General features: G+C 50.2%; 1 protein-coding gene across 12 annotated transcripts in view; it reads left to right on the top strand.

Moving 5' to 3' along the window:
• NCOR2 (nuclear receptor corepressor 2) overlaps window positions 1-27,808 on the top strand; it is a 225,496-nt gene that overhangs the window by 57,922 nt on the left and 139,766 nt on the right. For all 12 annotated transcript variants that reach the window (XM_058036731.1, XM_058036730.1, XM_058036732.1 and 9 more), the window contains exons 2-3: window positions 11,906-12,106; window positions 24,348-24,475. In XM_058036731.1, the coding sequence (XP_057892714.1) occupies window positions 12,002-12,106; window positions 24,348-24,475 (233 nt within the window). In that variant the 5' untranslated portion in view covers window positions 11,906-12,001. The remainder of the gene's footprint in view (window positions 1-11,905; window positions 12,107-24,347; window positions 24,476-27,808) is intronic.

Consider the following 27,808-nt stretch of genomic DNA (forward strand, 5'->3'; position numbering starts at 1 on the left):
TAGGCAAGGCTGATGATGTAAATGAGCACATGGGGACGTGGGAATGGTCCTGCCCTGTGGGTGGCTGATGTAAAAACAAAACTGGGAAGCCTTTTCCAGGCTTGGGCTGTGGAGCAGGGAGGTGGTTTTGTGGAAGGCTGCAATTAATATTTCTCTTTCCATGTTGTTAAACAGCTCACCATTCATTTCTTTACCTCTAGCATCTGTCTGCAAGATTTGTGTGTTTGTTTCTGGAGATTTCCTTCTCCTTGGCAATCAGGCATGCTGTAGGAAATGGAGGGAGAAGGGTTGGCTCCAGTGGCCTGAGCCCATTGTTCAGCTCCCAGCCAGCTGTGCTGCAGCTGTTTGCAGGGCAGAGACCACAGGGACTGGAACAGAGGGCGATTCCCAGAGCTTACCCCAAGCTGGCCAGGAGGTGACAGAGGAGGGTGCCCTGTCTGCCTGTGCCCTTCCACAGGGATGTGTGTGGGTGTTGTGTACAGTGCTGCTCTGGGACATGGTGATAGGATGGTGAAATTAAGGTTTATTTACCCTAACTGCTCTAATATTTTCTTTCCTTGATTTTTCTCTCTCTGTAAAGTTTATCACTTTAACCCAGGGATAAGAAATAAACTGTGGGGGACACTAATGAATTGCAAGAGGGGAAACAGCAAATTCCCCTTCGGGTAAGAGTTTACTGTTCAAGCCTTGACCTTGTTAAAACTTGTTAACTCAATAAAAGTTTGAGTATTTAAAGACAAGCGACTTCTTCCTGCCTTGAGGGGCATAATTAAGTCATTCCACACCCCTTAAACCAGAGCTGTGGGAGGAGGACTGAGGAGCTCCCTGTCCTGCCTGAGTCAGTCAGCAGCCTTGCCCCTGGGTCACCTCTGTCCTGCCAGGCAGCACTCCTGGGCTCTGTGGGGCTGCTCTGGGACAGCCTGGCAGTGCTGCTGTGGGAATCCTGCTGTTCCCCAGCTGCTGGCAGGATGGCATTGCTCCTTCTGAAGGGCAGGCAGTTCTTCCATTGGTTGAAACTGTGGTCAAGTGTTTTGTATTAAAGCAGATTCAGTTTCCTTGGTAAAGCATGCGACAGAGCTTCACAATGTGTGTGTTGTGTTCTTCCATAAAAATTCCTGTGCAACTTAAAAGCTGGAGAGTTACCCAAATACAGAAACTTGCTGTTTTTCCAGTTTGAAGTGGCATGTCTGTGCCCACTGAGCTGTAATCAGTACCCAGTGGTGTGAATTCTTCTGGAATTGCAGCTCCAAAGATGGACAAATAAGGACTTTGCCATGCCAGAGGGCCCGAGGAGCACACACACACTGCCCAGCTGTGCAGAGAGTAACTCCTGATGTGATTGCTTTACACCTGGGGTGCTCTGATGGCCTCTTGGCTGTTTAAAAAGAATTTGGCTTAATTTTTAAATTTTTTTTCTTGGATTTGTGTTCCCTGGGTGGGCTCAGAGGCTTTGCAGGAGCAGTGGCAAGGGCTGTGTGCTGTGGTTCCACAGCTGTTTTCAGTGAAATCCACCGTCACTGGCTACTCCCAGTGAAGCAGCAGGGCTCTTCAAGGCAGCTGTCTCATGGGCAGCTCAGTCGTGGAGATTTGGGGGCAATAATTGTCCGAGCTATGCCTGTGTAAGCTGCCTTGTTTCAGCTTTACCCCAGGAAACTCATTGCCTCAGCAGAGACAATTTTGGATGCCGTGTCTTTTCTTGCTGTGCATGATCAGTGTTCATCTCAGTTTAAATGTGAGGCCTTCATCAAGGTTATTAGCTCAATGCATGGAAGTACTGGGAAGCATCCTTAAGTACCTCCCAGATGGACTCTGGAAAGATTATTATGCCATAATTTGTTTCTATAGCTCCACAAAAGCAGTATTTGACCTTGAGGCTGTGGCTCTCCTATTTCCTCTGCTGGCATCCCCAGTGCTCGTGTCCAGCCCAGCTTGGTGTGAGCTCAGTGAGTCGGGGGCAGAGCTGCTGTGCTGCCCACATCAGGAGGACTGCCTGGTGTCACACGCTGCCCTCGTGGTTTGCTTTGTTGCTGTGACATGGCTGGAGGGTGAGGAGCCCCTGGAACCTTGGCCCCAGGACAGGCAGAGGGGGACAGGAGCTCCCTGTTTGTGCCTGTGCAGGGGCAACAGCAAACTGGGCCAGCGACTCACTTTAGGAATAGCTTGGCATTGGCAGCTCAGGGGGTTTTAGAGTAGTTATTAATTATTATTACTAAATAGCTTGGAGTTCAGCAGTTGCTAAACAGGATGGACTGATAGCCCAGGGACTGGGCATTTTGCCAGCGCACAAGGCAGTCTCCCCTCCCTCCCATGTGACAGGGCAGGCAGAGCAGAGTTTTCTGACCCCAGTGCTCATTGCCTCTCCCTGCAGCAGCAGACCCTCTGAGATACCTCATCTGTGCAGCGTGAATTACAGTCACCTTTCAAGGACTCCTGCAAACTGAGTCCTCAGGCTCCCAGACACCTGGAAATGACAGGCTGAAAACCATTGCCCCAAGCCCAGGAGAGGTAAATGACAAAGGTCTGGGCAGGCTGCAGTTGGAGAAGTGTCCTGATGGACAAGGCAGGACTGCTGGGGAGTGACTGACAGCTTTGGACAGCGTGCTGTCAGCAGGACTGAGCTGGCAGGGAGGCACTGAGATCCTGATTGCTCACTTGCATGAGTTCAGTTTATTAAACACACCTCAGCTGTTCTGTAAGCCTGTCTCTGGAAACACAACCCAAAGCCTGGCTCCTGCAAAGTGCTGTGTGCCTTGGAGTGGAGCTGGAGCTGTGCAAACCTTTCCTTCTTTCCAGGGTAAGACTCCTCTATGGATTCAGAGCAGGTTTCTGCAGTCCAGGCCTCCTGCTGCATTGGGCTGTGGTTTATGTATGGGGTATCTGACAAGGGGAGGGAGGAGGAGGTGGAGGTGATGTTCTCCTGCTCCCCTTCCCTCTCTGCAAATTGCCCTCCTTGTATGCAAACATTGGAATTTTTTGGTGCCTCTAGAGAGACTTTGACTTTCTGTCTAGAAGCTATTAATTACCTAGACAAGAAAAGCAGAATATAGCCAATTAATGGCTGCTACTGCTTGGACCTGTCTGACTGTGAACTAATGAGCAGCTCCTTTCTCTGGGCCACCAGCGAGCCAGAACTTCTCATCAGTGTTCCTGGGGAGAAATGAAAGCAGCAGCAATATGCAGCAACAAATAGCTGGGATTCAGTTATTAACCTGGGCTGAAAATTGACTCTACCTGCTAGTAATTACCTGGAGGATGTTAGGAGGAAGGCCCAGGGGAGGGTTCAGAGCTGGTATTTGACAGACCATCACCAGTGGCTGAGGTAGCATTACCTCAGTTCCCATCTGGATTCTGGGGTGCAGGGCTGTGCTGGGTGTGTGGAACAACTGCAGTGAAAACCAGGAGTGAAATGGGTTCGTTTAAAACAACTCTGCTCCCAAAAGACCCCTTCCTTTAGTGATATTTTATGGCACAGTTGCATAGCATCTCATATATTTTTGAGTACCTTGGTTTACAGGTCATTTAATTTATTTGCAGGCTTCGTTTCGGTTCCCTAGGGTAATTCTGTTCCTTTGCACGTGTCTTCCTAGGGAGGCATTAAATTGTGCAGTTTGTCACAATAGTTCAGCTTTTATGCTGGCAGTTGGTGCTCTTCAAAGATCCTCGTGTGAAGTTTAGACTCCTGAATCATTAGAGGATCATGAAAGAAAAGGAATAATTTAGAAGGCAAAGATGTTTTGTCGCCTTTGAAAACTGGGAACGTGCGAAAGGAGAAAATGTTTAGTGGTACAATCTTCCTCAAAGAACTTATCTTAGGAACTCCAGAAAATGAATTTCCCTTCTTTATTCAGGATGTAAATAACTGAAAATGTCACTCCTGAGCTGAGTAATTTGTTCAACAAAAGGATCTGGAGGAGATGACTCCCCTCGCTTTCATGAATGTGCCCAAGACATCAGAGGACCTGTCTCTTTAGCAACATGAACTGAAGGGTTTGAAAATCAAATGAGCAGCGTGTTCTGCGCAAAATATATAAATAAATCTCGCAGGTGCTTTGTAATCTGCCTTGCATTTTAAAAGCCCTGTTTGTCTGGGTAGCCTGGGCTCTGGGTTAGCTCCTGGGAGCAGCGAGTGGACACAGTGGTGATGTGTTGTCACAGTGATGGTTGTTAATGTGCTGTTCAGTGCACTTGGGAGTGGGGCTGGAATTGCCAGATGCTTACACAGTGTCATTGTCAGCATTGCGTGGGGTTTTTTTGATTTAAACTTGCTAGTGTGTGTTTATTCAGTGGAGATTAGAGCTGCGTAACAGTTCCAGCATTTAAGTCCATGTTTAATGTGAGATGGTGTAGAGTGTGAGCAGGGAAAAGAGAGAAATGGGGTCTGGGAGTGGGGAGAGAAGGAGCTTTGCCCTGGAACGGGCTGTCTGCACTTGCACCATGGTTAAAATTGCCTGGGTCCCATGCCAGGTGGATGTGGCAGCGCAGGGTGGGTATTGCAGCATGCCAGGCTGCCAGATAGGGGGTTGGGCAGGAGGAGGAGCGTTTGGTTTGTTCCTTTGCACAGCCCATCTTGCCCCAGCAGATGTGCTTTTTAGTTTCAACTCTTGCATTTCTGGATCTGGGACTTTGGGATGGGTTTCCACCGCAAAATGGGGCATTTTTGGCTGTTTGTCCATCCCTGAGGTTTTACCAGTCAGTTCTGTTAGTCTGCTTTTGCTGTCCTGCACTGGTTTTCTTATCTGTCTCCTTTTTGGCATCTGATTTGTCACTCCTTTCCTTTCCTTTCCTTCTCCACTCCCCTGCCCTGTTTCCCTTTGCAGTCCCAGTGCCCGGGTGGTTTCATGTTTGGGTTTTTTTTTAATTTCCTCTCCAGGCGTTTCCATTTGTCTTTGCAGATCATCTTCAACAAAGGCCTTGCATGGTCTAATTTGTTTTCTATTTCCAGCCCAGCCTTAAAATAACTCCTTTGTTCCATGAATGGCCTGTGCATGGATCCAAATCCCACCTCCCCTTTTTACATTTTTTTTCTTTTTTTTTTTGAGTGTGGATTCCTGTTTCACTGTTCTTTGTCACTATCTTTAATTACTGTGAGTGTCCCTTTAGGGCATGTGGGTTGCGTGTGGCCGTGTGCGTGCTGGCTGTCCCTGCTTCCCTCGGAGCTTGGGAAACTTGGGAATGGGTTTGCAGGGCTGTGGGTGCCTTGGCACAGGAGCAAGGATGCTGTTGCATAACAGGAGCAGCTCTGCCATCGTGTCCCTGCTGACAGGCTGGCTGCTCAAAGAGCCATGCCTTGTCTGCATGGTTTACTGGTCTCAATGGCAGAATCGGGAGGTGCTTGTGTTCTTCAGGTGGATTCCAAGGGGGAATCCAACACTGGGAGTTGGGAGACTAAAGGAAAAGAGGCACATTAGGACTGGATTTGAAAAGCAAAGACTCAGACTGGCCATGTTGATGCTGACCTGAGGCTGGAGCCATGGCCGGGCTGGCACTTGGTGTGTGGCTTGTGCATTTTAATAAGACAATGTCCCTGCAGCTGGGGAGTGACGGCCAAGTGCTCCTGCAAAGAGAAATGGGTCAGTCTTGTTCTTTTAAGCACATACATGTCCCCCTGGGAACCATCACAAGGTCACTTGCAGCCCCTCCGCTGAGGGCTGGGATGTGTTTAAAGCATGTGAAATCCCCTGCAAGCGCTCCCCTGAGGAGGAGGAGTGCTGGGGTGGGTGTGCAGGTGTCTCCTCAGAGTCTCCTGTGGGCTGGGGTCTGAGCAAGGGCTGTCAGGGACAGGAGTCACAGTGCACAGTCAGCATGTCCTTTCCAGAAGCATCAGGCTGGGAGCAGCTGGCCTGGCAAACCTGCATCTCAAACCCTGCTGGGAATGGGGCTGGCAAAATCCAGCACTCTGACCTTGCTCCGTGTGGTGCCAAGATCTGTACACACAAATGCTGGCAGAGGTTATCTTGGGACAGAGCTAAACACGGGTCCCATGCCCAAAATAGCTTGGAAAGATTGAAAAGGAGAAATGCAAGTGGCAAATCCTGCTTTGTGGCTTTGGGCAGCAATAGGAGCAGGGCAGAGAAGTCATCTTTCATCAGGGCTTGGAACCGGTTCTGTGTGGAGCTGTGCCGGGGCTGTGAGAGCTGATGCAGCCTGATTGCAGCTGTGAGACAGCAAACCAGCATGGGAGGCTTCACTCCTGAGCTTCTGTCAGCCCCTCCGTGGCCTCAGGGAGCAGCTGTACCTTCTTACAAGGGCAACACCCTGCTCTGAGCAGCTCTGTGGTGGTGCTGCGAGGTCCCTTCTTCCCCCAGATCTGCTGCCATAATTGCTTGTGCATCCGCACCATTGGTCAGGCAAGGGAGAATCTAGTTCAGAAGTCATCTGGACAAAAGAGAAGAGGGAGGAGAGCTCTGCCAGCGGGTGAGCTGGGGAATGGGACCAGAGCTGTTTTGGGTACTGATGTTGGGGGAGCAGCTGAGGAGCTGCAGGGTCTGACCATCGTGTGCGGGATGCTGCCAGTCTGCCTTGAATTCTGTGCTCCTCCAAAGCAAGGAGAATGTGTTAGGATCACATGCAGGTACAAGCCTTGATCCCTGGGGTTGAAATAACCTCTCCTTCATGCCACAGAGCTCAGGATGTGCCTGATTTTTCCTGTTGACCCCGTGCTGCAATGTTAATGTAAAACCTCTGTGCTCTGCTGTGATTGAACTGTGGATTCCCGGGCTGCAGACATTGACATTGTTATCTTTGTTGTTCTGAATAGAGCCCTAAATTTGTGGCAGACAGCCTGCTTTCCTCTTGAAAGGACTTCATAGATACAGTACAGACAAATATTTGTGTATAATGTCAACTGTCTTCCAAGAAAATTTCATGCACATATTGATTAGACAAATCCATTAACGTTACGTTGTGGTGCATTTCTTAGGAAAGCTCTCTACCCATTTTCATCACATCTAAATTATTTCTGCTTCCACTAGTCCTTTAAAGCAAGAGTGAGTAAATCTCTTAGCTGCTTTTCAGGTCTGGTTTTGATCTGGAGCTGCAGTCAGTGGGGTGGAGGCTGACAGGCAATGCTCTCTGCTGTGCCACACACAGCTGGATGCTGGGGATTTTTAGGCACCGTGGTTGGTTGGACTCCTGGAGGTGGATGTTACAGCTTGGTATTAATTAAGCATCATTACAAAGGTCTCCTTAACTTTTATTTGAAAATGCATGAGTTGACTGGAGGATATGTACCTTTTATTTCTTCTTTGAGGAGGAAAATTGTCATGTATTTAGCATTTGATTAAAGATGACTTTGTTGTTTTTTCCAAAAACTGCATCATTTAATGTAATTAAATATGAGCTTTGTTGTCAATACTCTTCAGTTAAATGCACTGGTGAGTGCCAGCAGTATTTCTCTTATTTGCCATGTCTGCATGGTGTGGTGGTAGTAGTTGTTGCCTTTCAATAAAGGGGTATGGCAGGTGTTTTGTGGGCTCCTCTTAACGTCTTCTGTAGATCACCCACGGTCCGTAGACCACAAGTTGAGTAACATTACTCTGGGCTTAGGAAACAAAATATTCTGTTAATCTTATTTCAGCATGTCCTTGCTTTGAAAAAAAAAAAAAAAAAAAAGTGTGTTTTGAACTGGAGCCATGTGTTTTCGTTGGGATCTTTAAAACTCCTCTGAGAACAGATGAACCAGTATTTTCTGTGAGCTGGGAGTGTCTTGTTGTTCTCACCTTTCAGATAGATGAACTCAGGCCCGGGGTAATTACAGCAACTGGCCCACATTTGTGTTGTACCAGTCAAGCCAGGGACCTCACCTGGGAATCCTGCTCTCCCTGAGGAGCCCAGAGCAAATCAGGAAGGTTGTCTCTAACTTTGAAGAGCAACAAGTGTGTTGGATGATGTTAATTAATTTTTTTTTTTGCAGCTGGATGTAATTGCAAGCCCCTTATTTTAGAGCTGCAGGGTTTAGCAGGGTCCTGCCTGTATCAGTGTAGGCTTTGCTGTGGTAGGAGCGGCACTGAAGGTCCAGGCTGGAGCTGTGCCCAGGGGCTGTGGGCTGGGAACCCAGAGGTGGCTGCAGGGTGCTGTGGACTCTCCGTGCCCCTCTTTTGGATGTGAATGTGCTTGGCCTGGTGCTGTGCTCCCTGTTGGCACAGGCTGGGGACACTGCTGGCAGCTGGCTGGTGCTGGGGCAGAGATTCTTGGCATGTGGGCCAGCCTGCAGCAACTTGCTGTGGCCTGTAGTGTGATTTTGTGGTGAGAATTGGGAGAACAGGTGATGGGGAAACAGTTTTAGATGGTAAATGACACGTGAAGAGGAGAAACAGGAGAGCAGGGTGGTGGCAGGGGAGGATGGGGCAGTTTTGAAGGCTTCAGCAGTGGGGTGGAATCCTGTGAGTATAAACAGGTACAGGAGGCTCCGTAGGCTCTCACCTCCTCCACAGGTTCACGTTGTAGCCCTGATTCTGGTTGTGGTGATAACCTCCAGCTTTCTCCTGTTCCTAATCAGAGACCATAAATCTCCTGGTACCTAGAGCTGTAATGGCTAATGCAGGTCTGTGGGTAAAGCAGTCTCAGATGGAGACTCTGACTGGGGGGGGAAATACCTTTCCTGTGAGACAATGTCTGTTCTTCATCAAAATCAGTTGAGAAAGTAAGAACTAAACAGTTTGATTTTAAAGATTTAAGGAGCCTGGCCCCACTCTCTCTCTCATTCCATTAATCTGTTCCTATTGTTTGCGTTCCTCTCTTAAAAATAATTAATAGAGTTTGGGAGGAGGAGGCTTTTGCTGGGAATAGGTGTCCTGGTGGTGTCCCAGCTGCACCCAGAGAAGGGCACCAGTGCATGTCCTGCAGGATGTGCTCCCACTTTGTCCCCAGTGGGAGCGCCCACAGCCCTTCTGCCTGCTGGGCTGGGCACTGGGGTGTAGAAATGGGACCTGAGCTGTGATCTGAGGCATCTGTGGAGCTGCCCCAGTGCTTGGGTGACCTTGTTTGGCTCCAGCTCAGTCCTGCTGTGGCAGAAACATCCAGGGCTTGTGCTGAGACCTTGCTGGTGACCTGCTGTTTGTGGATGTGGGAATGCATGGGCAGTGCCTCTCTCCTGCCTGCAAGGACCATGTGATTTCTACTTTTGTCTTCCCAGGGTTTCTAACGAGAAACCTCAATAGAGGCATAGGTGGTTTGCTGCCCTTGTTAAGGAAAAATCCTTTTGTGCTGCTGCTGGCTTGTGATTAATGCAGGGCACAGCTCACAGGCACTGTGCCTTGGTGCAGGACGGTTTTGTTGGCCCCTGTGTTTCATCCTGTGTCTGTATTCCTCTAGTAGACTGTTAACTTTTTTTAGTTGCACAGACCGAGGCAAAAAAGCTTTTAAACTGTTTTAGAGCTCGACACCATGTGGCTTTGCACCTGGTGCTGTGTTTTAAGCTGAACTGCTGATCTGAAGAGTTAAAGAAAAAAATAATCCTATTTCTTTTACTGTAGACAGCTGCCTCAGCATGGTCAGGTCTACCTGCTGTGCTTCCAGGAAGCCTTGGCTTGCTGAAAGCTGCCATGGACTCTGGGTTGGAGTGTGTGTCTGTGTGTGTATATGTATATTTTTACATGTGCTAATTAACTTGTAGGTGGCCGTGGGCCAGGATGTCTGAGTTTGAATCTGTTATTGGGAAAGTACCTTAAATTACAGCAGATCCCACTGAGCTTTCAGAGCCCGAGAGCCCCGTGCACATGTCCTTGGCAGCTGCAGGGAGGGTTTGCCCTAGAGCTGGGCTGGGAGGGTGCTGGTGTCTCCCTGGATGGTGCTGGTGTCTCCCGGGAGGGTGAGCACAGTGGGTTTTTGGGACCACGTGCCCCTGGCACAGCCCCCAGCTTGGGCTGGGAATGGGTGAGCACAATCCCATCCAGTCGGAAGCACGAGGGGAAGTGGGACAGTCATACTGGAAGTATAAATGCGCCTGTTCTGGGTATCTCTGAATTCCCCCGTGTGCTCAGGGGCTTTCCTGCCCGGCTGGATTGCACTGAGCACGCCAAGCTCTTGCAGGGGGAGGCTGTCTCCTCTGGGATCAGGCTCAGGCTGCTCCAGGCCACCGGTGCTTCCCTGGGCTAAGGTAAGGTGCCCTGGGTCCACAACGGGGGGAATCCAGCTCTTGTGCAGGGAGTAAGGGAAAGCAGGAGGGACCTGGGTGTCCCTTTGCACCCTGCCTGGAGAGCTAAAGCTTGTCTTTTTCCATTTGTCATTTGGTGAAATACTTCATTCAAAGAGACTCACCTGACCTCCATCAGGAGCGTGGTGATGTCTTTGTGTGTCTGTCATGCTTAGGCTTCATGGGGATTTGCTGAGATGATTTCTGTAAGATTTGACCTCTGGGTGAGAGGGCTGCCTTGCCCTGGCTGCCAGGGACAGTTGCTTGGTTTGGTTTGGTTTATTTCTGGCTGTGAGGTGCGTGGCTGCTGGCAAAGCAGAGAAGCAGCCCTGTGCCTGCCTGCAGCAGATAGCGAGGGGTTTATCAGCACGGGCTCATCTGTGGTCTCGCAGGAGAGAAAAGAAATAGAAAAAGAAAAGCTTCCTCTTTCTTTTTTCTTATTTTTTTCCCCCAGCTTTCCCACCCCCTTTCTGGTTTTTGTGCATGCCAACTGCTGTTTCAGTTGAAATTGCGTTGGCTGGGGCTGGCTGTGCTCCCCATGCACAGAGACCACAAGTGTGGGGAGCGGCTCCTGGGAGCACTGCAGGTTTCCTTTGCTGTTGCTCATGTGCTGCTGGAAGAGTTTGATACTGCCCAAAACCTCGCACAGATCCATACATAGCACATACCTGCACTGGGGAGGAGCTGTGTGAGCATGCACAGCCCTGGCTGGGATGGGGAACGGGTCCCAGGGAGCTGATCCCTGCTTGGGATCAGTCCTGATAACATCCCCTGACCCGGGCAGGCAGCAGAGGCAATTTATGCTTTGTTAACTAGCTGTTAATTTGAGAATAATAGTTAATGCACCTCACACTCACAGCCATGAAGGGCAGCGTTTAGACCTTTGTTACTTTTTGATTGTAATCCAGACAAAAGCCAGGAGGCTTAAAATCATCACCAAGCAAACAGTGTGAAGTATCTATAAAAATCAGTAACTTGTAAATCTCCCCTTGCGGCCAAGAGGCACCTTCCCACTTTGTTGGTTTTCCTGATTTTGTTGCAGCTGCTAAAGGAATTGCAGCAGGTGGGAGAGGAGTGAATGTGTGGGTGACAGGGTGTTTGTGAAAATACCCTCGGGGCTGTGCTGTGTTCTCTGGCACTCTGGCCCCATCACAGGGGGTTGATGCAGGTGGCACTGAAGGTGTGTGACATGCTTTAGTGCTGGGTTTTATTGTTGCTTCGTGGAAGGACACAGCTGCAGGCGAGGTCAGTGCCTGGTGTCCCTCCTGCCAGTAGAGCAGGGCTTATCTCAGAGGGCTGCAGAAGTGGCCACAGCTTGGAAAGGATCTCACTGACATGTGAGACTGTGGAGGTTGAAAGGGATGGGCTGGGGAGGGACCTGGTGCCTTTTTGGGCCTTGTGTTGAAATGCCAAAACTCTAGACTGTGTTTTTGGAAACTGAGTCACCCTGCAAAAAAATACCTATCTCCAAGAGACTTAGAGCTTAACAGGACCCAAAGAAATAGCTGGCAGTTTGGTTTTCTGGTCCTGCTGGGGGTGGGTGAAGGGCTTTCCGGGGAAATTGGGTGGGATAAATTTGGAGAAATCTTACGTTTGGACTTCCTGCGATAGGAGTAATCTACAGAAGAAACTTAGCAGTGGGGTTTGCCAGATGGAGAATGGGGAATTCGAGGGCAGTGAGGTTTTGGTGGCAGCCCGAGCCCTGACGCTCGGCTGTCTCACAGGACTGCGGCTGACTGGATTTTAACCTGCTGTTTTCCCGCTTCCTTCCAGCTCTTGCACGACGTGGGAAGAGCACACACGATGAAGAGTTGCTCTCTGCTCTCCTAATCCTCTGGTGGTGATTTGGAGGCAGCCTGGTTGTTGGCCATGTCCGGCTCCACGCAGCCCGTGACGCAGAGCTGGCGCGCGGCCGAGCCGCGCTACGCCCCGCACGCCATGTCCTACCCGGTGCAGATCGCCCGGCCACACGCGGTAAGGACGCTGCCACCTTTCCTGCAAAATCCCTTTGCTCGCGGTTTTTATCCTGGGAAGCCTCAGAGAAAAAGGAAAACAATTTTATCTCATTTGCTTCTCCTGTGTTTTGCTCTTTTGGAATGTGTTTGGAGGCTGTTTAGCCAACAGGTGGTTGTTTCATTGGGTTTCTGGGGAGTTGTTTTGACTCAATGGCCAACCAGTGCCATGCTGTGTCAGGACTCTGGAGAGAGTAATGAGTTTTCACTATTATCTTTTTAACCTTCTGTAAGTATCCTTTCTGTATTCTTTAGTATACTTTAGTTTATTCTTTAATATAATATAGTATCATAAAATAATAAATTAGCCTTCTGAGAACATGGAGTCAGATTCATCACTTCTTCCTTCATTGGGGCACCCCCCCCAAATACAATAGGCCATGGCTTTCCTACCCCAGCCCCTGGCAGGATGGGAGCCCACAGGGGTGTCCCCGGTGCCGGGAGCCCACAGGGGTGTCCCCAGTGCCACTCTGGGATGCGGCTGTTACATTTCCGTGTCTTTGGTACAGGATTTCATTGTTCCTCTCTCATGGGATCCTCTTTTGTTTCTCCATATGGTGCTTTCAGTTTTTCTCCCTCTTTCCAGCCTTTTCCTAAGCACTTGCTGTGGTGGTGCTCATGGGCTCTGGCTCATCATTTCTGGGTGCCTGTGTCTGTTTGTCCTCCTGGCAAGAGCACCCTTGGTTGGGTGTATCCAGCCTGGGAGCAAAGGGGAAGGTTTGACCATTCTTGTGGAGCAGGAGCACATGCCCTCCAGCCCTTTCTGGAATGGCCTTTCCTTGGCACTGAATCACAAGGGAAGGACCATCTTCTATGTGTGGGCTCGCTGCTTCCTAGTGAACCCAGTCCTTGCTCCTCACAACTGCAGGAGAGCTCTCCTGGTTCCCAGGCAAGCTGCTGAGAGTGAACCTGCCTCCTGCCCTCTGTTAGCAGGCCTGCCTCTCTTTATGCAGCTCTCCTGGGGAGCAAGCAGATAACTGAGCTGCTGAGCTTTCCATTTTATCCTTCCCCCTCTTTTCCCCCCCCCCCTTAGTCTTGACCTGTAATCTTTTCTCTTCTTGGATCAAGGCATAAGCTGGAGATGATTTTTTTTTTTTTTGGCTCTGCCTTGTTGAATGTACCAGAATGCACAGAGGTTAATTCGCCTGGATCCAGCCTCTCCTTTCTGTGCTGTCTCACCCATGCCTGGGTTTGCTCATCCTGGACGGGTGAATGTTTTCCGTTTAAGCCCTTAACGGAGGAAACTCTTCTTAGTGGAACAGCTTTAGTCAGCTCAGGCTGCTTAAAGGAATCTTATTAGGTGCTGAAGTATGGCTCACACTTCCAAGAGTCTTTGGAGCTGCTTCTTGGTGGATCACAGTGAGGTGGAAGGTCCCTGAAATGCAAGTCAGGCAGGAGACCTTGTCTGGGGGTTGCATTTGAGAGTCACAGCTACTGAATGGTCAAATTCAGTCTGTGCTGGTTTTAGTGTTTGACTTGAGAGCCTGGAAACCCATGAAACCAGTGAAGGGCTGGAATTCCCTCATTTGCCCTCTTTGCCTGGCTTCAGCAGAGTGGCACAAGGAGCAGACCTGGAGATTGGAAAGGCTTTGAAATAGAAACGTTAAGGAGGGCGCGGGACGAGCTCTTGGCTGCGTTTGCTGGCTCATCTACATCGCTCGGGGCCTGCGTGCTGCTGCACAAAGGAGCTTTTCATCCTGGCTATGAGACACGCTGACCTGGTTCGATTTATGGGAGCTTTGCTTCCATCGCTGTGAGCCTGTTTGTTTGGGGGCTGGAACGTAACCAAGAGCGTTTGTTTCAAAAAGAAAATCCCAGTTCTCCTTTTTATAAGAAACCCGAGCAGGAGGAGGATGCAACCAGGTGAGCACAATCTGCAGTAGTTGCAAGACTGTGGTTTAAATGCAAACCAAAGGAACCTCCATCTGCAGTGTGGAGACAGATATTAAAAAGAGTGTGAATGGCTCCTCTTTGGGGTGCTGAGCCCTCGTCTCCTGCGGAATCCCAACTGCTTCCCCTTAGTGCTGCAACAGCAGGATGAGCAGAGCAGTTGTTTGCAGTGGGCTGGAGCTGGGGGTTTCTGCAGCCTGCAGTGAACACTGGTTCTGTTCTGCTGTATTAATGTTGGAAGAAGCTGCTGGCATTCCCTTCTAGAAGCTATTTTTACAGGCACATGTAATCACCCGGAGTTTTGTGATACCTTTTGGGTGTCTGGATGCAGGAGAGCTCCGAGCTGAGATGTGTTTTGGGTGGAAAGCCAGAAGACTGCAGTGGGCAGCAGCGTGCCAGCCCCACACAAAGGGACGCACCTGGCCCGTGCTGGGAGGGCAGGCAGTGTTGGTGGGAGCGTGTCCCTGCGTGAGCTGCCCCGCCGCTCTCAGCTGTTCACAAACACGTGGCTCTTGCTCGGCGGCGCCGTGAGCTGGAGCCTGGCCATGGCTCTGAGGCTGGAGCTGATCTCTGGTGGGATTGCTTGGGAGAGGAGAGCCCAAGCCCAAAGAAGTTCCTTTGAAGTTGCTGTGCTGTTTAATATTAAAAGTCAGCGGTATTTGCTTGCATGTCTTGGCCAGGTCAGTTTTGTCATGGGGTGTGTTTGCACAGTGAGGGCTTGTTTGGAAGAAACCAAGAGAGGCCAAAACCAACCCGACACTAACATGTCTTGCATCTAATTAAATTTTGGTTCTGGTTTGTTGCGTTCCAAGACATCCTTTCCTGAGAACTGGGAATTCGTCAGCTCAGGGATCCTTATCCTGGTGGTGGAAACGCCCTGGGTCACCTCCTGGGCGCGTGTGCAGGGCTGAGCACAGCAGGGCTGCAAATGCTATTATAATATAAATAAATAATCACAGCTCAACTGTGACGGTCGCACCCAGGGAAATGCGGCGCGGCAGGAATGCTGAGCTCAGAAATGAGCCGTGACATTATTTTAGGCTTGGAGACACTTTATGAAAAGTGATTTAAAGGATTGCAGCTGTTTGATTTCACAGATGAGGCAAGTGAGAGGAGATGTTGTGAAGGGGCAGGAGGCAGTGGAAGCAGGCTGAGGGATTTTTCTTCTCCCATCGCACAGAGCCTAAGGGAATATCCAACAAAATAGGGGAAAAAAAGTGTATTTCAAGTAAACAAACAGAAATATGCTTTGTACATATGGGCACCTCCTCCCAGCAGCATGTTCCACGAGCTACCACTGAGTTTGGAGCTGGCAGAGAAGACCAGTACTGGTTGAGTGAGGATGTTTGTTGTCTGGTTTCACTCTTGGTTGCCAGCTTTGGGCAGGGCTGTGAACCCGCGGGTCTGACCCAGACTGAGCTCTCTCCAATGGCTGACGCAGCAAATGAGTGCTTGTATTCCTCCTCTTCCTCCTCACTGAGAGACACCTGGTCCCAGCAGCTGTTGGGAAGGCTGAGTGTGATGTGAAAAGGGTGCAAAATTTTATAATGACCCTGAGTTTAATTCTGCCTTAGTAGACAATGACTTGCAAAAAGCTTTGACAAGTCAACATGCTTTAAACGGGAAGAAGGAAGCTTAGTGAAAAGGTTCTGGTTTGTTTGACTTTCTTGAGGTAAAACTAAAACCTCCAATAATCAGCAGTTTCTTCTTAAGGGCACAGAGTGGTTCTTGGCCAAAGTGAAGGGAAAACATTTCTGTTTTCCATATTCATTAGCTGTAATGTTGGGGTGCGCAGTTGACTTCTGTCATGTTCAGCTTGGAAACAGAGGAATTGTTTGAATGCTCCGTGACCTTTAGCTAAAGGTGAAAAAACACATTACTTACACTCTTAACCTTCTAATGTGTCCAAAGTTCATGCTCTCTCAAAGGAAACTTTCACATGAAGGATATTCATTTTCAGGCAACCTGCAGATATTTTCTGTAAACAGATCAATTTTCCTGTGTAGTGCACGTCCCCCTTTCTTTTTAAAACCTCTTCATGATCAATATTCCCTGGGAACAGAAGGGTTCCCCTCTTTGTCTCCTGTGTGAATCCAGTTTCTTGCTGTGACCTCCTTACCAGCCTTCCTGCTCCTGCTAGTGCCCTGACATTTCAGAGCAGGAATGGTGTGGGTTGGGATGCAGATTGGAGGGTGGTATCAGGTGCTGGACATGCTGGGGGTCAGGGCACACAAGGTGTCCTCAAGCAGCAGCCCCTGTGACAAAACAGCTTCTGCTTTTGGGGTGCTTTAAGTGTTTCATGTACTAGAGATGCTAAACAGGATTAGGGATTGGGGTGTGTACACATTTATATGAAATTGGTGTTCCATCATCACTTGAATTCCCCTTTGTGAGCACTTTTCCCTCCCTACCAAACAAGAGGCTTATTTTGCCTCCTTCCTGCTGTTTGCCCCAATTCCCTGCACACAGCTTCATCTGGGATGGAAAGGTGAGCTTGAGCCCTCCTGAGCTCCTCTGCTCCAGCTTTGAGACCATTGTGCTTTTCCCGTGCCACCTCTCCTGGCTGGGGCAGCTCAGCAGCTCCTTCATTAACTCCCCATTCTCAGCACAGCCCTTGTGCAGGAGCGTCCCGGCCCCATGGCTCGTTTGCTTTGGCCCGTGATAAATAACTTCCTTGTCTGCGTGAACCAGGGACAAGAGCTTGGTGCAAGCTTGCGTGTTGATTTGGTGTCCAAGCCAAAAAGTGGCCTGGGGGGAATGGAGTGCGTTCCCTGCCCAGACTCCTCCTCCCAGCAGTTTGAGCAGGGCGAGTTCCATGCGGTGTCCTGCTCTGGAAGGTGCTGTTGGGAGGCTCTGGGGATGGCAGGAGCTCGCTCCTCTCCACGGTGACATGGTTGGTGTGGCACAGTGGCACCAGGTAAGCCTGCACAGGGGCGCTGTACTGTGCCTTACAGCTGCTGTGGTGGTTTTCCTTGGAGTAGTTACTCACACTTTTGTCTCCTGGGAGCAAAATGCTGGCCCAGGAACTGGAAAAACAGAAGAGTTTATGGGGCAGCACCTTTGAGCACAAAGAACAAACTCCCTCTCCCAGCTGAGTGAGGGGACTCTTGCATTCTGCCTGCTGGGCTCCAGCTAATGTTTTAAGGAATGACCTGAAAATAAAAGGCACGCCTTGGAAATACTGACTCTGATCAGGTCTGTCACGAGAACTCAGCGCTATCTCTCTTGAGTACCTTTGCAGTGACAGATTGCATTAGCTCTGAGCAGCTCAGGGGTGGATTTCGGGAAATTGGCTTTCTGCTCTGGGACTGGGAGAGCATGGAGGTGAAAGAACAGGACACCTAATTCCCTGCCCTAGGGTCTCCCTCCCATTGCTGGGAAGAAGTTGGCTTACAGCAGTTTGTATTTAAATCTTGTTTTCTTTAGGATACAGCCTTTATCCAAAACACTTCTTTTACTTCAAGTTACAGTAAACCTCTGTGGTTGCTCTCTAATCTTCTTTTTGGACATGATTTGATGTAGAAGGTGATGCTTTGCTTTTGGTTGATCTCATGATTGCAAATCCACAGGGGAAGAAAGAACTTGCACTGCTTATGTGGTTTGGCAAAGCCACTACAGCCACTTCTGGAGCCTTTTCCTGTTCTTCAGGCCTGACTCTGATCTTGCTGCCCCACCAGCCCCTGGAGGCAACTTCTGCAAGACTGGGGACTTTTGCTGGTTGTCATTGTCACAGCATTTATTCAAAATACTGAGCAAGTGAAGGATTTGCTGTGGAGGTGTAAGGAGGAGTAGGGGCCATGGAAAGCTGAAAGGGTCCTGTGTGGATCTGCAGATAGGGTGTGGGTGTTATATGAGAGCAGGTGTGGTAGGAGGTGGTGAGGGCTACAGAGGAAGCATGATGATGAGCTAAATGACCTGGTGTTTTTTATGGTAGAGAGTTTGTGTTGTGTGAGGAGAGCTGCTGAGCCTGGGTGTGTGTCCATGGCTTCAGGAAGCACAGCACCAGGCGTGGGGCTGGAGGAAGGGCACACGGGTCACTCCCGACTCAAAGGCGCCTGGATGCGACTGGGACAAAAGTCTTGTGATGGGGAGAGGCTGAAAAGCAGCACTGTAGTGGATGTGCTGCTGCTCTGTGGGCACCTCTGGCTGCTGGGGAGAGGGCTGGCAGCTGGCTCCAGCACCCGCACCGGTCAGATGACCGGGGAGCCGCAACAGCTGAGAGCTGTCCTCACCGAGACGTGACTGCTCCATGAATGGCACATTCAGCCAGGCGCTGCGGACAGCCCTGCTGTGCTGCAGAGGTGGGACAGGGCATGGAGGAGGGTGCAGTGCTGTGCAGCTGGTACAGATGCCATCAGTGCTGGCAGCAGGGGTGGCAGCAGGAATCGGTGCCCCCCAACGAGGGGCCACGCGCGCTGTGGTTACCTCCTAAAACAAAAGGCCAAGTCAGCAGCTTCTGAGAGATGGATGGCAATGAGACTGTCTCGGAACAATAAGGGCATTTGTCTTTTCAGCACATGTTGCATCCCTGTAGGCAAGATAAAAATGCATGTATTCAGCCAGGTTTTTATTACTGACCTTATCTTCAGCAGGAGAGCTGATTGTGGAGGAGTTATTGTTTAGTTTATGTTATTGGTATTTTTTTCTTAAGCCTGCAGTGAGCTCCTCACAGGGTTTTGGGGGAGGAAGTTGAGCAGACAGCCTTGTGCTTGTGGACAACCTGTTTGGATCAATAATCACCTCCTTTGCACTTCAGAGGAGGCTTTCAGCAGCAGGGGATGGTTCCTCCGGGCTGGGGAGGCTGAGCATGGTAGGTTGTGTGCCACACTGGCCCCCTCACAGTCTGGACCTTATGCAGTGACAGCTCTGCTACCACCCTGGTTCCTCCCAAACCTTTCCCCTTCCTCTTACCTTTGAGAATTGGCTTTGGGAAAAATTATTTTCTTCAGGCGAATGCTAAAAAGTGCATTTCTCGGTCTGATGAGCAAATCTGTGCTGCCAGTGCCAAGGGGTATCCAGGCACCAGAGAACTTTTCCTTTTATTGCTAAAATAGGTCACGCTCACTGCTGGCAGAAGGAGATGTTAGGGAACTTCTCTTTCCAAAGTCGAGGGTGTGCAGAGCAGGGCTGGGTGACATCCCTTGTCTCTGACAAAGCCACCAGAGTGGTGGCCGTGCTGCTTTGTGCACCCCACCGATTTCCTGCAGGGTGATCTGAGGCCCTGGCGTGTTCCAGGCTGGGATGTGCTGCTCCATTCTGGGGGTGCAGGAAGCTCAGCAAGCCCCGTGCTTCCCCAGGGGCTGGGGTGGCTCTGCAGTGTGGTCATGTCTTGGACACCGTGTTGCTCTGGACCATGTGGACATGGCAGAGCAGCAGCTGTGGAGTGTCCAGCCATGGCTCTACGTGCCACCAGTGCCACGGTCTGGGGGCACCAGCCCAGTGCCATCACCCATCACTTCCCCTGTGGTTAACCGTTCCCGGGGCGGCACGCGAGCTGCTCACGAGCAGCAGGGACAGAGCAGGTATCCTTTGTGAGATTAGATAAGGGTGCCTTCATGGGAAGTGAAATAAATAGGGATGTTTTGGCATTGTTTGTGCCACACCATTATTAATTGGCCTCATTGAATGTTTAAGCAGAAACACACGTTGTTAGAAAATAAAAACTGTTTGCACTGCAGCTCTGGGTGAGCTTGCAAGGAGCAGCCCTAACCCACAGCGTTGGCTCCTCGAGGAGCGTGGCAGCGGCCAGGCCTGTTTGTCGGGCTGTGGAGGGTGACGAGGACGGTGTGGGGCAGTGCCCTGTCGCGGGTGAGCTCGCAGGTGCGGCGCTGCCCGCGCCCGGTGCCGCGCTCGGGGCCGGTGCCGCCGGAGCCGGCCCAGCTGGCGGATGTGGTGCCTGACCCCGGGCTGCTCCTCCTCAGCCTCACGGCAAAACAAGCCCCGGTGGTTTTGAAACAAAGCTGTCTTACACCGAAACTCGGCGGGGAGCTCCCGGCTGCTTTCTCGGGTTGAGGACGTGGTAAGCAGCAAGGAGGGATCTCACGCTTTGGGCTGCTGGAGCTGGGCTGCAGGTTCTCCTCTGGCTGTGCTCTGGGTCTTCTCCATGGCTTTGCTCCAGAGCTGTTTCCCAAGGAAGCCACAAGCACTGGGTGTTTGTGCTTGCTGTTCTGCTGGTGGGAGGAAGAGAGGAGGAGCAGTTTGCCTTTCTGTTGCAAGAGCAGCTCCAGGCTTCCTTTCTGCAGGCCTCCTGTGTCTGAGGTATTCTCCCCAGAGGCTGATTCTTGGAGCCATGGAAGGCCATCGGGATGGAGCAGTCGGTGCACGCCCTGTGTGGATGTGCTTGGTGCTGGAGCTGGGAGTGCAGGGTCAGAGGTGCTGCTGGCTGCAGCGTGGTGTTTCTGGTGCCCAGGTCAGCACCTAGGGATGCTCTCAGACCTCCCTTTCATCCTCCTGTTGGAGATCAGGCAGCCAGGACCCAGCAGCTGCAGGCAGGGGAGGAGAAATGAGGCACAGCAGCAAGTGCACATGTCCCGAACAGAAAGCGAGAGAGGCAGAACTGCTGCCTGCAGTTGTTGGCTCAGTCTGGGGTTACCCTGAGGTCGGGGACAGCACTGGAGAGTTTGCTAGAGACTTGATGGGAGGTAAGGCAGCAGGCTGGAAGCTTTAAAATAATTTTAAAAGGTGGAGGTGGGTGGCTTCTTCCTTTTTCATTCTGTTGGGCTTTCTCTGCGTGTTGTCATAGAACTTTTCTGTAATGCTGTGTTCAGGAGCCTGGCTTTGAACAGTTTGATTAGCAAATCTCAATGAGCCTGGTAGACTCAGGTTATTTGGGGTCGAAGGATTTACCAGGAAGGGGATGGAAATAGTGTTCTTGGCACTCTCAAATCAAGGGATAGCCCATAAGCCTTGAGACTCAGGGTGCTTTCCCTGGCTCTCCCTCCCAGCACCCCACACAGGAGCAGCAGGGACGTGTCCAAATTCCCTGGTGGGCAGCAAAGGATGCTTTTGGTCCCTTAGGCTGGGCTAAGTGCCTCCTCAGTCTGCTGCATGAAGGAGTGTTTTAATGAGGCCACTTTTGGGTCTTTAGCTTTTCATTTTATCCGTAGGTTTGCCTGGTGCTGCTGGGGTGTTTTGTGGTGGTGCTGTGGCACTCTTGGTGTCTGCCTGGCCTTGACAGTGCTGGCCTCCTCCCTCAGATCTGATTTGCCAGAGCCCCTGACTATCCATGGTGTTTCTGCTTCCTTGATTTCTGTCATGACATTTACTGAATTCATGAAATCTGCGCAGCTTCCCAAAGTACATCCATGTGGCAACACCAGAACCACAAGGAACAGCAGGGAAGTTGATGCAAAAGGAAGAAAGTCCTTACTGGAGGCATTTGGAGATTTGAAAGGTCTGGGAGGGTGCTCTGGCAGATCAGCAGATTTGTGGGGTGGGAGGAAGGTTTGCAGAGAGCAGGAAGAGATGCAAAGAGAGGGAGAGGACGAGCAAAAAATAAAACTGAGCAAAACTCAGCAAAACAATGGAGAGGAAAAGAAACAGCACATAGTTTGGGGCTGCAGGTTCTTTAGCTGTTTTATTTCAGGTGTCTTGGAGTTACCCATGAGCAGGTGCTAGAAGTTTGAGGTCAGGGTGAGGGCTGCACCACATTTGTGTGATTCAGTGGTGGGGAATCCAGGTGGCACCCACTGGCTGCTGCTCCTGTGTCTGTGAGGAAGGTGCTGGCAGCAAGGAGCCTCCCAGCAGCTGTCTTTAAAACTCTGTTAGAGAAAATTGAAGCCTCTTCTGAGTCACAGAATCATTTAGATTGGAAAACACCCATAGAATCATCAAATCCAGCCATCAGCCCAGCACTGCCAAGTCCACCAGGCAGTTTGAAGGCAGCTCATAAACCTTTCTGGTGTTTGCCTTTGAAAAGCACTGTCACAGCTCACAGTGCAATTTACTGGAGTAACTTTCTGAGCAATTAATCCACCTACATCTTCCAGGGCTTCCACGGTGCCTCTTAACAGTTCATCACAGGGCACAGAAATTTGTCAATTTTAATCCTCCTCACTAAATTTTAGGTGTTCTTTTCTCCTTGTACAACCCAACAGGGATGTAAGGAAGGCAGAGTGGGTCAGAGTCACTTCAGGCCATGCCAGCAGGTTCTGAGCTCCACCAGCCACTTTCTGGTGGGGTTAGAGGAGGCAAAAGCTCAGCTGAGTGTGGGCAGGGAAAAAGGAAAAACAGACGGTTCTTGGGGCATGCAAGAGCCTTTTTTTTTTTTTCTCAAGGGCACAGCCTTTGAGCCTCCCAGACGGGTAATTCTTGTTTATACGCCCACAGAAAGTGATGGTCCTGGTTTTGGGCCTAGTGGTGTGTCTTCCCAGACACGATGTGTTTGTTTTGTAGGTGGATGTCAGGAGCTGCATCACTCTTCTATTTAAATATTTATTTTTCATTTAAAACCAGGACAAGCGTGAACGTGGGGAAGCTTGTTTGTAGGCAGGGATTTTGGAGGAGCTGCTGGGCTCCCTCACTTCAGATGTCTGTGTTTGTCCCATCTGTGGTTGGAGTGATGGCGTGTTCTGTCCCTGGCATCCTGCATGGGGAAGCAGCTTTGGGGGCTGCATCCTCCCCACAGCCCTGGATTTAGAGCAGGACAGGATGAGTGGGCACTGTCCAGGTCGTGCCCTTGTAAATGTCACAAGAACCTGTGTGCAGACACCTTGGGCAGAGGCTGAGGTCTGGGATGGAGCTGGGGCTGGCAGAGTCTCTTGTTCCTGGTGTTCCCCAACATTGGTCAGAACAGAGAAGGAGCAGCCCCACTCCATTTCTCCAGTGGGGAGAAATAAACTTGATTCCAAAAGCCAGCACAGCTTTCTAGGCACGAGAAGTGGTGGCCATAGGACACCACAATTCCCCTTCCTCCTCCCTTTGGTATTTGGCCTTTTCAGCTTTTGTGCAAGAGAGGCTGGGTGGGAGGTAGGGGATCTGCTTTTCTTGGCTCTCCCAGGCTGAATGTTTGTAATCTCTGATTTTCTTCCTGGCTTTCCAGAAAAACTCTCATTTTACTCTCTGATGGTCAAATACGTTGGACCTTGATACTCCAACTCCACAGCTTGCTGGAGGACAGCATGACATCCACTGAAATGGTGCTCTTTTCACTTCCAGCTTGGGAGAGAGCGTCTCCAGGCTCAGGTTGTGGCTGCTTAAGCTCCCAAGCCCTTTATTTTCCTGCCATTCATCTTTCTGGGGCAATTCCCCAGTTTTCATATTGATCTTCACTACATCAGATCAAATAATTCCTGTTCCAGTTGTTGGGGCTGAGACTCCCCCTGCCCACATCAACTGCATGCATGTGGTGTCTTATTTATTGATTTCTTTTTTCCCTGTAAACCCTGAAATTCCTTCTTTCTTTTTGAGGAAGTTAAAGCTTCTTTCTTGTTCCAGTTGAGAACTGTTCAAAAATAGACTCCCAGGTGGAATTGGTTCTTCTGAGGTAAATGTGTGTCAGTGTTACCAGGGTTATTCTGTGACAGGGTTTTCTACGCCATTGCTGAAGGTCTTAGTTAATTAGATGATTAGTCTGCTGGTCAAGTATCTATCTGCAAATAAAAAATAGCAGTTGAATGTAGCTGCCTAAAATACTGCTGCTGGAATCAGTCTGTGGCACAGAGCAGGAGGGCTTCTTATTTAATTAAAACCAGGAACATACTGTACTGTACTCTCCAAGGGTCAAGGAACAAAAGGGACGTACACATAATAAGTAGCAAACTGTCCTTTCAAACCCCTTGAGCTCAGCCCAGGGGAGCTGTGTTTAAAGAACATTTTCAAGATAACATTTGTGATTTTTCTTCTGTTCTTTTCCCCCCCCCCGTTTCTTCTTTCTCCATGCTGCTACGTGGACTATTGAAGCTGAAAGCATCCTGTGACTTAATTTTGCTCTTACCTGTTCTTACTCTTGGATTCACAATTGCCATCAGGATTGCTTGGATGCCAAAAATCCATGTGTGGGTGCTCAGTGGCTGGGTTGGGCTTGCTGGGTTCCTTTCCCAGGAGCCTTTCTCTGCCTGCAGCTCCAGGAAAAGGCTGGGTTAACAAGGGCTCCTTTCCCAGGAGCCTTTCTCTGCCTGCAGCCCCAGGAAAAGGCTGGACTGAACAAGGGGCTGAGCCACCATTCCAGTAGTGGGACTGGGAGTTACTGGGGAGGGCAAAGCGCTTTGTGGCCCAGTACTTCAGAGGAGGAATATCTACATGGGTTTTTTGAGTTGTTCTGTTTGTTTGAGAGTTGCCAGCAGGCTGATGGTCTCTGCTCTCTGTTCCTGCAGGACGTGGCCCTGTTGGAGTACCAGCATCATTCCAGGGATTTCGCGTCCCACCTCCCGCCAGGCTCCATCATGCAGCCGCAGCGCCGGAGGCCGTCCCTGCTCTCCGAGTTCCAGCCGGGCAATGAGAGGTACAGCCTGCCTGCCTGCACCTGCAGGGCTTGGGGCTGGGGGCAGCAGGGTTGGGAGGGACCCACCTGGGCAGCGGGACACTGGTTTTGGGTACTGACCACCGGTTTGGATTCCTTCTGCTAATCAAGCGGTGTCTTTGCCTCCTGGTTCCTTACCTATGACTGGCACGCGTTGTAAAGAAGTCTTGAAAACAACAAACAACAAAAAAAGCCACCCCCTCACTTCTGCAGAGGTTCACGTGGCTGTGACTGGTTGTGTTGGCTTCTTCAGCATAGGAAGTGAAGCCGTGTGGTTGCTTTGGTCTGTGGCTCCCGAGGCTGCAGGGAGGAGTGAGAAGAGCTCATTTCCTCCCCCATCTCCGCTTCCTCTGCTGCTGCTCTTCCTCCCTGCTTTCATTGTTTTTGTTTCTCTTTCTGCATTCCCCTCACAACTTTCTCTGAGCTCTTTTTTCCTCCCTGCTCTCTTCGTGCCTCTCCCTGTGTCCCTGTTTCCTGTCCTAGCCCCACGGGAGGCTGGCAGAGTTTTTAGGTGCAAGTCAGGCCAGTGCTGTGGCTGGGAATGCTGAACATGCTTCAACCACAGCAGCTGATTTGTTTGAAGGACCTCACTCTCACTCTCTGTTTCAATGCAAAACTCTGCTCTCTCTCACAGTTTCTCTTCTGCATTTCATGTTTATGGTTTGGGGAAAAAAAACTGCCCTGGAAGTGAAATAAGAGCCTTGCTACAGTAGATACACACAAACCAATTATTTTAATGCTTATTCCTTAGGCTAAGAACAAAACCAGTGCAGAGTCAGAGATGAATCTGTTTCTCTAAAATCATCACTGTTAGGGGAGAGGAGTAAGAGCTCAGGGTGCTGGATGCATAATAAATACAGACAGCATCCTCTTTTTCTGCTAAGGTTGGGTTCAGCTTGGTGCTCAGCAGAAACAAACCTGTGAGAATTTGGAGGCAAAAAATACCTCCCAAAGTTCATTTTGCATCTGGACATGCCCTTCTGGGTTATGCATGTGGCACCTGCACGTACAAAGGGTTGTGGCACTTTTGATAACCCATAATTTATTGCAGCATGTTGCGCTGCCTTGGCTTGCTTTGATTTCTCAGTGCTTTGATTTCTTAGCACAGAGTAACACGGTTAACTTGGAATTGGGTCAGATTTAGCTAAATTTGGGGGAGATGGGTAAAGAGGACCCTGCAACATGCTCCTGCCTGTTTTTGTTTTTCACACTACTGATGGTTTGCAAAGTGGAGAAGCAGTTCTGCTCTCCAGTAATTTGCTGTTTTAAAAAAAAGTATATTGGTTTTTCTGTATTACTAAAAAAAAGCCCAACTGCAAACCTTGGTGTCTGCTGTACTACATGCCTGATCTGGTGTGGTCACCCAGGCATCTGCCTTGGCTTACAAATATTTCAAAGTCCCCAAACTTTATTTTTATGTTGACAATCAGATGAATGTGGGTAAATGTTAATAAAAGTTGTCAGGGGATGTTATACATCCACATGCTTACCATGATACCACATTTTCAACCTGAATGGTGGTGTTTTGGCATGCTGTAAAAAGAAACTCTTTTAATAACTTACATTCCATCCCTTTTCCCCTTAACATTAAAAAAATAGTACTTTTGCAAAAATTATATTATGTAGTAAAGCTATAAATGCTATTTCAGTTCAGTTGACATCTTGTGCCAGAATGCTGAGACATAGACATTGAAAAATTTTGGGGGCATCTGGGGATGCAAAAAGGAGAGGGGGGTGATTGAAGAAATTGTAAAGAAATTTTCAATCCAATGTAATCAGTTATTGAGGTTATTCAGATTGGGTACCATTGGGGCTGGGGCGATTTTAATCTGTTTTTCAAAGCCAACTGCTGCTTCTCTGCGTCTTTAAGCTCTACACTTAACAATCCATTCTCTGGGGGCTTTGCTGGTTCACCCTGGTGGTCTGAGGAGCTGCTGTGACACAGTTCTGCTGTGCTGTAAGAGGAGCCCTTTGGGTGGTGGTCGCTCCCCTGAGGGTTGCAGGGCCAGACCCTGCAGCAGGTTGGGTTGGTCCTTGGTGCCCTCCCCAAAGCATAGCTGTGGCTGTTGCTGGTGCAGAGCAGAGCCTGGCTGAGCGAGGTGGTGATGGCAGCCCTGGCTGCAGCTGAGTCCCCTTGGCAGGCTCAGAGCCTTGGCTTTGTTCCTGGGCTGGGATTGATGGTTTCAAGCAGAGGCAGCTGGCTCTCGGCATGAGGGGCTGGGAGGAGGGAGCCCAAGGCAAACAACATCCCCAGCACGGCTCTGGGGTGAGCGCAGGCAAGCACAGGGGTGTGCTGGGCCTGAAAGGAAGACCTTGCTGTGGTTCCCTGCCTGACAGCCCAGCTGGCACTCAGGGGTGGTGGGCACGTGGCAGTCCTCCCCTTGGAGCAGTGTCAGCACAGAGGAGCCCTTCCAATCCCCCGTTGCTCAGAGGAAGCAGCCTGTCTGCTCTTGGTTGTGGTTCCAGGATCCCTCTGCTCCTGAAGGATATCAGCTTGCAAGTCTGCTGCAAGTGGGATGTGGCAGGCGGGCAGTGCTGGGGCCTGAGCCCTGGGGGCATTGCCAGGTGGGCATCCCTGCCCTGCCCTCAGCACCGTGCCTTGCACTCACCCAGGGCCCTGCCTGCAGCTGCCGCCGGGTCCCGGTTCCTCTGAGCCCACCTGCCTGGTGAGTGCTGCTGTTTGCCTTCCTGTCCTGGAAACTGCAGGGATTCCCTTTACTCCATGTGCTGCTTTTGGGCTGTTATCCCCTATTTTGGCTTTACCTTCCCTTTGGACAAATCTCTAAAGCCTCTGCAGGTTGTCTTTACACGTGGTGTTGGAGGCTTGACCCTGGGGATGCTCAAAACCCCACAGAAATCATTTGGGCTTGCTTGGATGGTCTTCTACAGCTGTGCAGGTTTTCAGTCTCTCCTGCTGCTGTTTTGCTGTGGGCACCAGGATGGTGGTTAGTTGTGATTCAGTGGAAAGGAAACAAGAGGTAAAGCACAATGGGCACAATGTGTTAAGGATGAATCAAGAGTTGTTGGCAAAAAGTGAGGAGTGGTGACTTGCTGGAAGGAATGGAATGCTGAGATGGTCCTGCATTTTGGGGCTTCCTGAGCAAGAAGCTTGTTGAGAAGTTCCAGACTGCCCTTCTCCATGTGGTCATCACCCCTTGGTGGCTGGGCAAAGATTTGAGCTCCCTGTGCAGCAATTCTGGCTGGAAGAAGGAAGGAAAACCTGAACCACTCTGAATCTCTTGCTGCAGGGAAAATTGGCTGTGCCTGTCTTTGCAGGGATGTGCTGCTTTCCATGATGGTTTTTTTGGTAGCAGG

Source organism: Melospiza georgiana, chromosome 18 (genome assembly GCF_028018845.1).
Source record: "Melospiza georgiana isolate bMelGeo1 chromosome 18, bMelGeo1.pri, whole genome shotgun sequence".
NCBI classification, from domain to species: domain Eukaryota; kingdom Metazoa; phylum Chordata; class Aves; order Passeriformes; family Passerellidae; genus Melospiza; species Melospiza georgiana.